Raw genomic sequence first — 13,717 nt, 5'->3', positions numbered from 1 at the left:
CCCCTACATGTAAAGTGGGGGCTGATATTTTTTTTCATTCCAACCCCAACGTGTTATATATTGTTGGATAGGTATTAAAAAATGAATAAGGGTTTGCTAAGATCGTTTTTTGATAATATTAATATTTTCGGAAATAATCTCTCCTAAAGGAAAAAAAATTGCGTCCCCCCCCCCTCTAACTTTTGAACCATATGTTTAAAAAATATGAAAAAAATCACAAAAGTAGAACTTTATAAATACTTTCTAGGAAAATTGTTTTGAACTCGATAGGTTCAGTGGTTTTTGAGAAAAATACGGAAAACTACGGAACCCTACACTGATCGTGGCCCGACACGCTCTTGGCCGGTTTTTCAGTAGATCCCTTTGAACGGTCAACTTACCTCTCGCTCATAATGAGTGTGTACTCCGCCATAGCAGCGTTCCGCTCGTCTGTCAGCCTCTTCATATCGGCACGCTCTCTCGCGCCGCCCTCCCATTGGCGGACCACGTTCGCTACTTGTTGCTTCAAGGTGTTCCGCTCGCGAATCTATAAAAAAAAAAAAACATTTTTTAACTCTTTGACGTGTGCTGTCGTGTCGTGACCACGACGCCAGGGGGCCGATTTTTGAGTCTCGGCCATTCGATTTCGCAAAATTTGTTCAATATCTCCACTACTAGCGATTTGAACTCTACTAACAGAATCGAAAACGAGTGGTCATTATACCACTAGACGAAACCACGACGAGACTAGACGAGACTAAAACGAGTGGTCATTACCACTAGTTTTAAAATTACTAGCCATCCTTTTTCAAAAATAGCATTACGTCGTTTTCCAGACTTTCGAAGGGCGAATTCGTGCGATCGAAATTCAAAAATCGATCCCCAGCAAGGCCTAAAGTTGCTATGGCAAAGCAAATGTCCTGCTGACAGATACGGTTTATTTTCGTTAGGTATTGGCGTGTAGGCCACATTTTGACGCGAGAGGCAAAGCGTTCAAAAGGTTAAATGGTGTGTTGAAATGTTAACATTTTAACTCTCTAAGAACAAATTAAATTACTTTCATAGAAAATATTTTAACTTGTTATTTTTAAGTAGTAACACTACTATTATGTTCTAAACATTAAATAAATGTCATATACAAAGAAAAAGTCCAGCTCGGAGCACTGGAGGCTTTGGTCACTTTTTCTTTGTATATGACATTTATTTAATGTTTATGTTAACATTTGTCACAACCGTGCCAAAACCAGCATTCTCTCACTGAGAACTTATAGAAAACTAGCTTTTGCCCGCGGCTTCGCTTGCGTTAGACAGAGACAAAAAGTAGCCTATGTCACTCGTGTGTCTGTCTGTCCGTCTGCCAAGCCGATTTTTTCTATCGATGATAGCTCATAGGGCTTTTGGTGGGACCAGTGCCCTTTTTTTATACTACGTCGGTGGCAAACAACCATACAGTCCGCCTGATGGAAAGCGGTCACCGTAACCTATGGACGCCTGCTCACATACGCGTTGCCACCCCATTAGAAAGTTGTATACTCCCTGTTGCTGTGTTAAGTATAAGTACACAGCAAAAAGGAGTGTACAAGTTCCAAGGAGGGTTCGGGTTGCCGACGACTCAAAGGACAATAGATGGAACAAATTAGTTCCGTAAGTCCTCCCGTCGTCAGCACACCGCACCCTCGTTGAGCTCTGGCAGCCTTACTCATCGGCAGGAATACAAAGCCTTAGCCAAGGTAGTACTCACCACGGAGTTCCTCTCTTGCGTAAGTTCGTGACATTGCGTTTTCAGTCGACTGTTCTCTTCTTGGACGAGGCGAAGCTTTTCTAAAGTCAGGTTGTGGTTCTCCAGTAGATCGTCGTATCTGTGGACAAAGTACATAGTTTAAATTTAAATGGAGTTGGGCGGGACATGTTGCTAGGCAGAGTGACGGCAGGTGGACTAAAATGTTAACGGAATGGTGGCCGCTAACAAATGTAAGGTACTGGATGAGATTAGCCCAGTACCGGGAAAAGTGGCGTAGAGAGGCCTATGCTCAGCAGTGGGCGATAAAGGGCTAATATGATGATGATGATGATAAATTTAAACGTGGAAAATGTCTGCCTTGTGTCAGACTTTAACTCACGGCCTCTGAATCGATATTCCCTGCCAACTGAGACTTCAACCAAGCCAGCCAAATTTTTCACCATTTTGTAAATACTAACTAACAATAACTGACGACCGGTCTGGCGCAGTCGGTAGTGACCCTGCCTGCTGCGCCGCGGTCCCGGGTTCGAATCCCGGTAAGGGCATTTATTTGTGTGATGAGCACAGATATTTGTTCCTGAGTCATGGATGTTTTCTATGTATATAAGTATTTATATATTATATATATATCGTTATCTGAGAACCCACAACACAAGCCTTCTTGAGCTTACCGTGGGCCTCAGTCAATCTGTGTAAGAATGTCCTATAATATTTATTATTTATTATTCTCTTTATTTCTTTCAAATCTTAGGCTAGGCTGTTTATAATATGAATATAAAAGTAAAATACAAAACCACTTACAAAACAATATAAAACACATATAAACACATTATAAAAAACCTAACCTAGGGTGCCGCCAGCAGCGGGGCAGGGCCCAAGCTGCCGGTGGTTAGGGCTGCAGAGAGGGAACCGTCGAACTATCCGCGCTGTGTCCTTCTGCAACTGGCCCTTGATCCAGCCACCTAGCGAGAGTCTCTTAAGATGTTGGTCGAGACTCTTCGCTATGAGACCGTTCGCTGAAACGACTATCGGAACAATGATCGTTGAATCAACATCCCACATGGCGGTTATCTCGTGAGCCAAGTCTAGGTACTTACTGGACTTGTCCTTCTCGGCTTTCACGAGATTCTCATCATGGGGGATGGTGATGTCAACGAGCACTGCCCGGCATTGCAGTCGATCTATTATCACAATGTCAGGCTTATTGGCTACAATAGTCCTGTCAGTGATAATAGATCGATCCCAATAGAGCGTGGCACGACCATTTTCGAGAACTGGCGCAGGTAAGTACTTGTAGTACGGTACTTCGCGGTCCACAAGGCCGTATTGAAGAGCAAGTTGCTGGTGAATAATCCTGGCTACGAGATTATGTCTGTGCAAGTACTCGCCGTTAGCAAGATGAGAACAACCGGAAATAATATGCCTGAGTGACTCTCCGGGACGGCGGCATGCCCGACAAATGTCGACCGTACCGTCCTTCAGGATATATTTCCGGTAGTTGTTCGTCATCATAACTTCGTCCGCAATTGCACAGGCAAAACCCTCGGTTTCTCCGAAGAGGTCCCCGAATCGTAACCAGTTCACCGATGCGAGCAGATCTACATCGGGTCCCGTGAGGGCCTTGTAGAACCGCCCGTGTAGCTGCTTGCTTTCCCATACCGCCTTGCGGTCCGCAGTATTTAGTACCACAGGTTTGCGCCAGTTCTCTTTCGCCAAGGAGAGCGGCGTGAGGTTTCCGTCCACTGCCACCACATCACGATGCATCCCGCACTCGTTGTTAAGGAAGTAATTCCTGAGATTGTACACCTCACGGTTGTGGAGATTTTTGGCTTATTTATTTATTATTATAATAACTTATTGCAGAAAAAGGAGTAATTAATAAATACTTACCTCTTTTGGTAGCACTCAAACTCCTCCTTAAGTGCTTCATACTTTCTTAGGGTGTGTACTAGGGCATCGGAGCTGCCCTCAGCAGTCCCACTTTGCTGCAGATGTTGGACTTCACGCTCCAATCTATAACAAGTTAAACAATATCTGAAGAAGAACGACGTATTATTAAGCAATAATATAATTTATTGAAATTAATTTCCATAGAGTACCTAGTCTGTTCATATTCTTTGATGAATACTTTTGCATGTTAAATTGTATCTTGTTATTTAATGCATGTTAATTATAAGATGTAATGTTTTGAAAAGAAGTTGCCCGCCGAGTTTCTTGCCGGTCCCATAGTGGATACCCCCTCCCAACTGAGGGGGGACTGAAATCTTCTCGAGTCTGAGGCGTAGGGTTAGAGCCAGAGCCAGCGTAGCTTTATTTGACGTTCATATGCGCATTGTAATATGCCTACTTGAAAAATAAACATTTCATTTTCATTTTCATTTTCAATGTGTTTATATTCAGGGAGACTTAGTACCATTCATAAAACTTCCATCTTTGCTTCCACTTATCGGAAAAGATTATTCACTTTCATTAGTGTTGTGTTCCTGCCGGTGAGTAAGGCTGCCAGAGCTCAACGAGGATGCGGTGTGCTGGTGACGGAAAGACCTACAGAACTCATTTTTTTCCGTCTATTGTCCTTTGAGTCGTCGGCAACCCAAACCCTCCTTGGAACTTGTACACTCTTTTTTGCTGTATACTTAACACAGCAAAAAGGAGTGTACAAGTTTCTAATGGGTTGGCAACGCGCACGTGACACTCCATGAGTTGCAGGCGTCCATAGGTGACGGTGACCGCTTTCCATCAGGCGGACCGTATGCTTGTTTGCCACCGACGAAATATTTTAAAAAAAATGTCCAACTTGGAGCGGAAGTTAAATATTGCAGATGAGATTAAGTTTAATAGCGACCGCTTGCCAGAGCGATTTAAAGACTCAAGTTTGCAATATTCCTAATTATGGTACTTGAAATTTCATAACTCCCTTGGACGGGTTTTCTATAAATTCCCCTTTACCTGCGTGCAATTGCACATTTATTGAGCGTGTGTGTCGAGTTATTAGAGAGCCCTCAGGCCCTCATACTGACAATTTCCTAGCTCCAACGTGTCACTACTGCGGTGGCAGTCTCCCCAAACATTAGACTTATAGGGGAACTGTGTATAAGACGGGGACGCGGGGTATGATGGGGTCACGCACACATACGCCAAACTAGATACCACACAAACGTCATGCAACAGCCGACCGGACGCCATTTGCAAGCCGCCATTAATGCGGTGACGACAGTGAGCGAGCGTGCACGCGTATCGGAGCTACAGGTCGAAACGTATTTTCGTGTGGTCGCGATCTAATTTTTGAAGCCTAGAGATATATACATAAAACTGTGTGTTTATTGTTGATTTATAACCACGTTTAAGATTTTATTGAGCGTCTTGCTTTGTATGGCTTGGTACTTGAATATTGACGTGTGATTTAATAATATTATTATTTTGCACAATTGGCGGTGCGGGCAAGACGGGGCAAGCCGTTTGAAGTAAGACAGGGTATTGCCCCATCTTGCCTCATATAACTTTGTGAAGGTTATTGCTTGTAAATGTTTGTTGGGTAATTGTTATTTTTTTGTTTGTGTATCGTTTCAGGTGAACACAATGGTACGAAGATATAAAAGAAAAAACCGGCCAAGAGCGTGTCGGGCCACGCTCAGTGTAGGGTTCCGTAGTTTTTCGTATTTTTCTCAAAAACTACTGAACCTATCAAGTTCAAAACAATTTTCCTAGAAAGTCTTTATAAAGTTCTACTTTTGTGATTTTTTTCATATTTTTTAAACATATGGTTCAAAAGTTAGAGGGGGGGGGGACGCACTTTTTTTTCCTTTAGGAGCGATTATTTCCGAAGATATTAATATTATCAAAAAACGATCTTAGTAAACCCTTATTCATTTTTAAATACCTATCCAACAGTATATCACACGTTGGGGTTGAAATGAAAAAAAAAATCAGCCCCCACTTTACATGTAGGGTGGGTACCCTAATAAAACATTTTTTTCCATTTTTTATTTTTGCACTTTGTTGGCGTGATTGATATACATATTGGTACCAAATTTCAGCTTTCTAGTGCTTACGGTTACTGAGATTATCCGCGGACGGACGGACGGACGGACGGACGGACGGACGGACGGACGGACGGACAGACAGACATGGCGAAACTATAAGGGTTCCTAGTTGGCTACGGAACCCTAAAAACGAATAGAGGGACGTGGTCAAAAGATGCAATGATGTCCTCGTCTTACCCCCATACGTGGGGTAAGATGATGTTTTTCTACTTTTTGCTATTTTCTTTTTTCCTTAAATCCTATGATTATTGATCTCATTAAAACGTATGCCAAATTAAACTTGATTTAGTTGTGTATGTGCCATAAATAAATAATAAATATGCTACTTCAAAAACTCCGTTTTTTTTTCTGTTTTACCTTAGCGTCCCCGTCTTATACACAGTTCCCCTATTGACCGGGATATAGACCGTGATTACCTTTTTGATTTTTGTGGCGCTCCCGATATTTCGACACAGTTGCATGATCACGGAAACGACATACATGATATCCACCCGCCTTCTTCAGTTTTTCGTGATCATGATGCATGCAACTGCGTCGAAACATCGGGAGCGTGACAAAAATCAGAAAGGTAATCACAGTCTATATCCCGATCAATATAAGTCTAATGAATATAACCGCGAATCATTCATAACTCTCCCTAAACATAACGCGGAATCGGCTTTCGCCGATTAAATATCGCTCGTTAGTATAAACAAAGAGGATCGAGTATTATAGAGAGTTACTGTCAGTGTGCAGTGGCAGTAAAATGTGTAAACACAGTGCATAGACTGCCATCTCTCGACACAGGCTTAAAACTTTTGAACCTCAGTTTTGACAATTTGACTCATATTGTTAGCTTGATATGTGTTAAAATGTCAAATATTAATATTAACGCCATCTAGCCGAGCGTTCCCCAAAGGTGTAACGCCATCTAGGCCACCGTACCTCTTTCTCTATGGCTTTGAGGTATGTTTTTTTCTTAGACTTTATCCGTCTATACGGAGTTACATATGTCTTTGGTATAAACATGCGTACGGATGCAATCAGAGACGACGACGCGTAAGCGTTTTCAGACTAACGAGCGTTTTTTGGTCGGCTAGATTCAATTCCGCGTCGATAGGCTAACGATACTTTGATAAAAAGCACAGCACAGAGTTGACTAAACACTCTAAACAGAAACACTATCATTGCGAAGATGCTAGTATAACTTACCTCTGATTGTCATTCAACAGGTCCCCATACTTCCCCCGGAGACTGGAGGCCTCCTGCGCGGATACTTCTAGCTGGTTCATGGCTGCCCTATGCTGTCCGCGGAAGTATTCCAATTCCTGACAAAAAACAAATAATTTAGGCACTAGTCTCACCTCTATTGGCGATACAAATGAACAGAAGATATCCGCTCCCAAGTAAATAAAAGAGACGCGATGATAGAGCATTGCCGAGGGAAGAACTTATAAATCGCTCGCTCTCTTTTGATGGGACCAGTCCCTTAGATGTGGATATTCATTATAATCATTATATCGATGTAGGGAACAAATCAAATTATTTTATTAAAAAAAATTGATTTGTTTTTTTAAGTAGTAACACTACTATATATAAATTATAAACTGAAATAGATACCACACACTAAACAAAAAAAAACAAAAAAGAAAATATCCTTTAATTTTGTAGAGGTTAATAATGTTCATAACTATACCAAATTTCAAGTCGATAGGATAAGTTTAAGTAGTTCTCGAGATATTTAGAAACGTGACAGACGGACAGAGTCGCACCATAAGGGTTCCTTTTGTACCTTTTTGGTACGGAACCCTAAAAAGGAGAAGGGTCGAAATTTCGACGGGTACCTCGGCGGTCGGCGTGGTGTAGCAGTCGACGTCAGCAGCAATAGCTGGTGGCCCGGGTTCGATTCCCGGCTTCGCCACCAGTGGGCTTGATCGCTTTTTCTTTAGTGTGTGGTATCTATTTCAGTTTATAATAATCATTATAGTTCGTGATTTTAGAGTGTCTAAGATCAACTTTGTTTCAGGCTAATGCAAGCCTTCACGTGATATGAATAAAATTGTCGATTTTCGCGAGACAACCTCAGTGCACGGCTAAACAGACACGTTATGCCGCATTTACATAGAATGAGATCACCACTAGTTATGTACATAGGTGCATTTTTTAGTGTAAAATGCTTTATCGTAGAATAGCACAGATGGACTGTAATTTTTATGTAAACAGTAAGGACGGAAAGTATTAGTCTTACAATTGGTATTGAAGCGATTTGTGAATCAGTAAAATATGAACTTAAAGCTCTTTGTAGCTATTTGTAGTTTTGTTGAATTTGTAGTTAGTGTGTTGTATTTACTTTTATGTACAGTCACTGGCATAAATAAGTGATACCTTGTCACATTAACTTCTTATTTGAAATGTCATACGAAATTGTCAAACGATTAAAAGCGACAAGGTACAGAAATCATCACTTATTTGGGCCATGTTTTTCAAAGTTGTCCATCCCACTTTTTTTTTGGATTTGGAAATTTTTATGTGTTTTCCACTCAGAATCGCGAGCCCTTTCAATCCTAATAGGAGACAAAAGTGTCCCAAGGTTTTTTCCCATTCCGTTACCATTTTTTCATACATTTTGTAAGGCGGTAACGGAATGGAAGGTTCGAAAAAATGTATGGAAATCTTGGGACATTTTTTTTTCTCCTATATCAGGATTGAAAGAGCTCTCGATTCTGAGTATGAATCGCGTAAAAAATACCCATGTTACAAAAAAAGTGGGGTGGACAACTTTGGGAAAAATGGCTCATTTATGCCAGTGACTATTGTAGGTATCTGTATCCTGCCATTTCTACTGGTTCAGTTCTTGTAGCACTTTCTCGCACTGGTTATTTCATCTATTTGTACTTTCAACTTACCTTCTTAAGCGCTTCTTTGCAGCGCTAATTAAAAAAAAAAATTCTATTTGTAATTTGTACCTTCATAACATGCTCACAGCGCTTCGAAGTCTCTGTATGCTGTCTCCTCAACTGATTTAACTCATGTAGTGCCTCCTCACACAGTTGTTTCAGGCTCATTAATCTATTTGTAGTAGTAAACAAACACTACTACAAATAGTAGGTATAAAACCAGGGGCGGCTCACTCCGCGATTCTATCGCCGCGCTACAAGTACATGCCGGCGGCCCATTCACTGGTGACGACCTTCGCGCGGCGCAATAGAATTCAATGTCGGCTGCTCGCGTGCGGTCCGTTTGTTAGTGTAGGTAAGCATTTAAAATGGCGGCATTTTGCATCAAAGGAGTGAGCCTTCTGTACTTGTACTATTATTTATATATTCTGTGATAAAACTACAAACCTACCTTCATAACATGCTCGCAGCGCCTCGAAGTCTCTGTATGCTGTCGCCTCAGCTGATTCAATTCATGTAGCGCCTTCTCACACTGCTGTTTCAAGCTCTCATTGGTCTGCTTGCTAAGCGCATCGTATTCATACGGGGCGTGGTGTCCATGCTTCACATAATTCTTGTCGTAGTTATTACTGTCATAGTCGATGGGGATCGGTATGGTGGGCAGCTGTGAGGCATTGTGGCGCTCGTTGCTCACGTATGTGTGGGACATTGACTCTGAAAATTGTGCTGATTAAGAAAAAATATATGGTAAATAATTTATGTAACTTCATTAGTACATCCCTACTCTGGTTTAAAGACCAGTACTTGTAAAGACTAAACACCTTTTTAGGGTTCCATAGTCAACTAGGAACCCTTATAGTTTCGCCATGTCTGTCTGTCCGTCCGTCCGTCCGTCCGTCCGTCCGTCCGTCCGTCCGTCCGCGGATAATCTCAGTAACCGTTAGCACTAGAAAGCTGAAATTTGGTACCAATATGTATATCAATTACGCCAACAAAGTGCAAAAATAAAAAGTGGAAAAAAATGTTTCATTAGGGCACCCCCCCTACATGTAAAGTGGGGGCTGATATTTTTTTCATTCCAACCCCAACGTGTGATATATCGTTGGATAGGTATTAAAAAATGAATAAGGGTTTACCAAGATCGTTTTTTGATAATATTAATATTTTTGGAAATAATCGCTCCTAAAGGAAAAAAAGTGCGTCCCCCCCCCCCCTCTAACTTTTGAACCATATGTTTAAAAAATATGAAAAAAATCACAAAAGTAGAACTTTATAAATACTTTCTAGGAAAATTGTTTTGAACTTGATAGGTTTAGTAGTATTTGAGAAAAATACGGAAAACTACGGAACCCTACACTGAGCGTGGCCCGACACGCTCTTGGCCGATTTTTTTGAGATTTTTTTAACAATACACTATATTTAAAATCTAGACAAATTTGTTTGTTTTTCATTGAAATTTAAAAATTTCCAAGCTTAAATATTTTTTTTTTGCAATTTCATTACATGGAATGATGATGATTAAGTAAAACTCTTCAATGCTTTTTTGAAGTCTTTTACTCTCTATACCAAATTTTGATTACTAAAGCTACTATCGAATTTATAAGTATTGAATTTGTAAAAAAAAAGAAATCAACTAAACAGACATGAAAATGACTATCTGACAAAATGAAAAATCAAAATAATTTATTCAGCAAATAGGCCACAGGGGCACTTTTTCATGTCACATATATATATATATATATATATATATATATATATATATATATATATATAGAAAAGATTTAAAATTGAATTGAAATTACAATTGATACTATAATCGCCATCGCCATACAACGGGGTAACGCTGCTAGCGTGATGGGGACCTTTGGACCTGGCATGGCCCAGAACAGGTTCCTTTAGGTATCCTACCTTTTTTTAGGGTTCCGTAGTCAACTAGGAACCCTTATAGTTTCGCTATGTCTGTCTGTCCGTCCGTCCGTCCGTCCGTCCGTCCGTCCGTCCGTCCGTCCGTCCGTCCGCGGATAATCTCAGTAACCGTAAGCACTAAAAAGCTGAAATTTGGTACCAGTATGTATATCAATCACGCCAACAAAGTGCAAAAATAAAAAATGAAAAAAATGTTTTATTAGGGTACCCCCCCTACATGTAAAGTGGGGGCTGATATTTTTTTTCATTCCAACCCCAACGTGTGATACATTGTTGGATAGGTATTTAAAAATAAATAAGGGTTTACTAAGATCGTTTTTTGATAATATTAATATTTTCGGAAATAATCGCTCCTAAAGGAAAAAAAAAAGTGCGTCCCCCCCCCTCTAACTTTTGAACCATATGTTTAAAAAATATGAAAAAATTCACAAAAGTAGAACTTTATAAAGACTTTCTAGGAAAATTGTTTTGAACTTGATAGGTTCAGTAGTTTTTGAGAAAAATACGAAAAACTACGGAACCCTACACAGCGTGGCCCGACACGCTCTGTAAGTAAGTAAGTAAGTAAGTAAGTAAGTAAGTGCTTTATTTGTAAATATAGGTTACAGTGGTGGTCAGTTATCATATATGGTACAGTTTCACTATATTTTACCAGTTGGCGTACAAAAACATTAAACTTAATACTAGAAATTAGACTATCCTGTACAAGTATTAACACAATCTTACAGCTATGGCAATTCAATAATGAATATCAGGTACTTAAATACTTATTCTATATGACAGATAATAAAATATAAAATTGAAATCACAAAATTAAAATTTGAATTAACATTATCATTTTAAAATATAAATTTGTATTAATTAAAATCAATAGATATTATTTATGTCACTTATAATTTTGATAAAAAAAAAAAAAAAAGAAGAGAGCAAAGTAATTATGCATAATTATCATTCCAGGTCATCGTTTAAATAAGCTTCAATAGAATAGTAGCATTTATGAACCAATAATGTTGTTAGTTTGTTTTTTAATTCTAATATAGTTAATGACTTCAAGTTATTTGGTAATTTATTATATATTTTGCTGGCTAAGCAATACACACTCTTTCTCAACAGTGATGTTTTTGCTGGAATAGGGCATATATTGTGAACATGCCTCTGTCTTAGATTTCTCTGAGAAACGTCAACATGTTTTGTAAACAAACTTGGATTGCTTTTGACAAACATAATCACTTCAAAAATGAAAAGCGAGGGCATCGTCAAAATTCTTAGGTCTCTGAAACATGGTATGCAACTGTCAATTGTTTTGAGACCGCACATAGCTCTAATACATCTCTTTTGCGCCTTAAAAACTAGTTCTTTGTTTGTGGAATTACCCCAAAAGATGATCCCATACCGCAACTTTGAAGCTACAAAGCCGTGATATGCTATTAAGACTGCGTGTAGATTTACTTTTTTGGCTAGTATATGTAAGGCATAGGCATACTGACTAAGTTTTTTGCACATCTCTTCTGTATGGGCTTTCCAAGATAAGTTTTCATCTATTTGCACTCCTAGAAACTTTGTATTGGTAACAGAATCAATATTTTGACCATTATAGTTGCAGCATATTGGAGGAGGTATTTTTCGTTGGTAAAAATGAATAATCTTTGTCTTATCTAAATTTATCAATAAATTATTTATATTAAGCCATTTAATTATTTCGGCAATTGTATTATTAATTTCAGATTCGTAGTGATTAATATCTTTACATTCTATAATAACAGTACTGTCATCAGCAAATAGGACCATGGGATATTTTATATTTCGTGGAAGGTCATTGATATAAAGTAAAAACAGCAGAGGGCCAAGAACACTTCCTTGTGGCACACCGTACCGTATTTTACGTTTATGGGATTGAAATGACTTTTGTTGTTTAGTCTGCATACAAATTTGAGTAAGCTCTGTGTATTGATCCCTATTGCTTAAGTATGACTTGAATAACTCTAACACGTTGCCTCGTATCCCATATGCATTCAGTTTTTTTAAGATAATAGTATGGTCTACATAATCAAAGGCTTTGGTCATATCCATGAATACTGCACAGATATAGTTACGTCTATCCATAGCATCTATGATTGGCTGCACAAGATCAAATATGGCCATATTTACTGTTTTTTGCTTCCTGAAGCCTTTTTGTTCTGTTGCGAAAAGTTTATATTTGTCTAAATAGTTGTACAATGCTGCGTATATAACTTTTTCGAAGACTTTAGAAAAGATTGTTGCGAGTGCAATTGGTCTGTAGTTTTTCATATTTGTCCTTTCACCTTTTTTATGTAATGGTCTCACAATAACAGACTTTAAGCTATCCGGATATACTCCAGTTATGATACTTAAATTGATAATATAACTCAGAGGCACAGAAATTATATGCGCTACTTCCTTAACAACTTTCGTGCATATATTGTCATAACCGACGCTGTTAGTGTTGTTCAGAGACTTAATTATTGTGAAGATGTCATCTGGGACTGTCGGTTTCAAGTACATAGATTGAACGCAGTTTACGTTTATGTTACATTTTTGTCCAGCAGAATTTCCTGGTGGAATGTGATCAGTAAAAAAGGTATTGAATTCATTTGCTATGTCTATAGGATCTGTAATAATAGTAGCATCATCTTTAACAATTTTTCGAATCGGTTCTTTAGGAAACTGCTGTTTGGTCTTATTTATAACTTGCCACGTTGCCCTTGATTTATTAGAGGCCGATTTAATAAAATGATCATTTTGTGATCGTTGCGTTAAATTCAAAATTTTCTTATATCTAGCGTTGTACACTTTAAACTTATCTCTATTCTCGGCAGTGGGACATAAACGATACTCTTGGCCGGTTTTTTATATATATATGTAGGAATCATTGTTTTTTTTTTTAATTTTATAATTGTATGGTACTTATTATAAGTTATTTCAATTATAACTATAAAACTCCCGTGAGACTCATACATATTTAAAAATATTTTAAGCGGGTTACTCACGTATTAAGTCGATATAGCATTCGACATGTTTCGATCCAATTTTCGAGGATCTTTCTCAAGAGTAGCGCCTTTACGTGTCGAGAGCGCGACGCGGGCGCTTGCTCGGTGTGCGCGGCTGCTGAGGACGGGCGCTTGCTCGGTGTG

At 39.0% G+C, this 13,717-nt stretch overlaps 1 protein-coding gene across 4 annotated transcripts in view; it reads right to left on the bottom strand.

Annotated features, from left to right (window-relative positions):
• Window positions 1-13,717, bottom strand: part of LOC125230944 (disks large homolog 5) — a 61,739-nt gene that overhangs the window by 42,082 nt on the left and 5,940 nt on the right. For 2 of the 4 annotated variants that reach the window (XM_048136242.1, XM_048136244.1), the window contains exons 4-8: window positions 9,091-9,365; window positions 6,955-7,070; window positions 3,611-3,733; window positions 1,721-1,838; window positions 381-526 (exon numbers count right to left, since the gene is read on the bottom strand). In XM_048136242.1, coding sequence (XP_047992199.1) covers window positions 381-526; window positions 1,721-1,838; window positions 3,611-3,733; window positions 6,955-7,070; window positions 9,091-9,365 — 778 coding nt within the window. The remainder of the gene's footprint in view (window positions 1-380; window positions 527-1,720; window positions 1,839-3,610; window positions 3,734-6,954; window positions 7,071-9,090; window positions 9,366-13,717) is intronic. The other 2 variants (XM_048136243.1, XM_048136245.1) reach the window with 1 other exon arrangement.

Source organism: Leguminivora glycinivorella, chromosome 11 (assembly GCF_023078275.1).
Source record: "Leguminivora glycinivorella isolate SPB_JAAS2020 chromosome 11, LegGlyc_1.1, whole genome shotgun sequence".
In the NCBI taxonomy this organism is placed as follows: domain Eukaryota; kingdom Metazoa; phylum Arthropoda; class Insecta; order Lepidoptera; family Tortricidae; genus Leguminivora; species Leguminivora glycinivorella.
The sequence above is the reverse complement of the archived record's forward strand: the minus strand, read 5'-3'. Positions and strand labels throughout refer to the sequence as shown.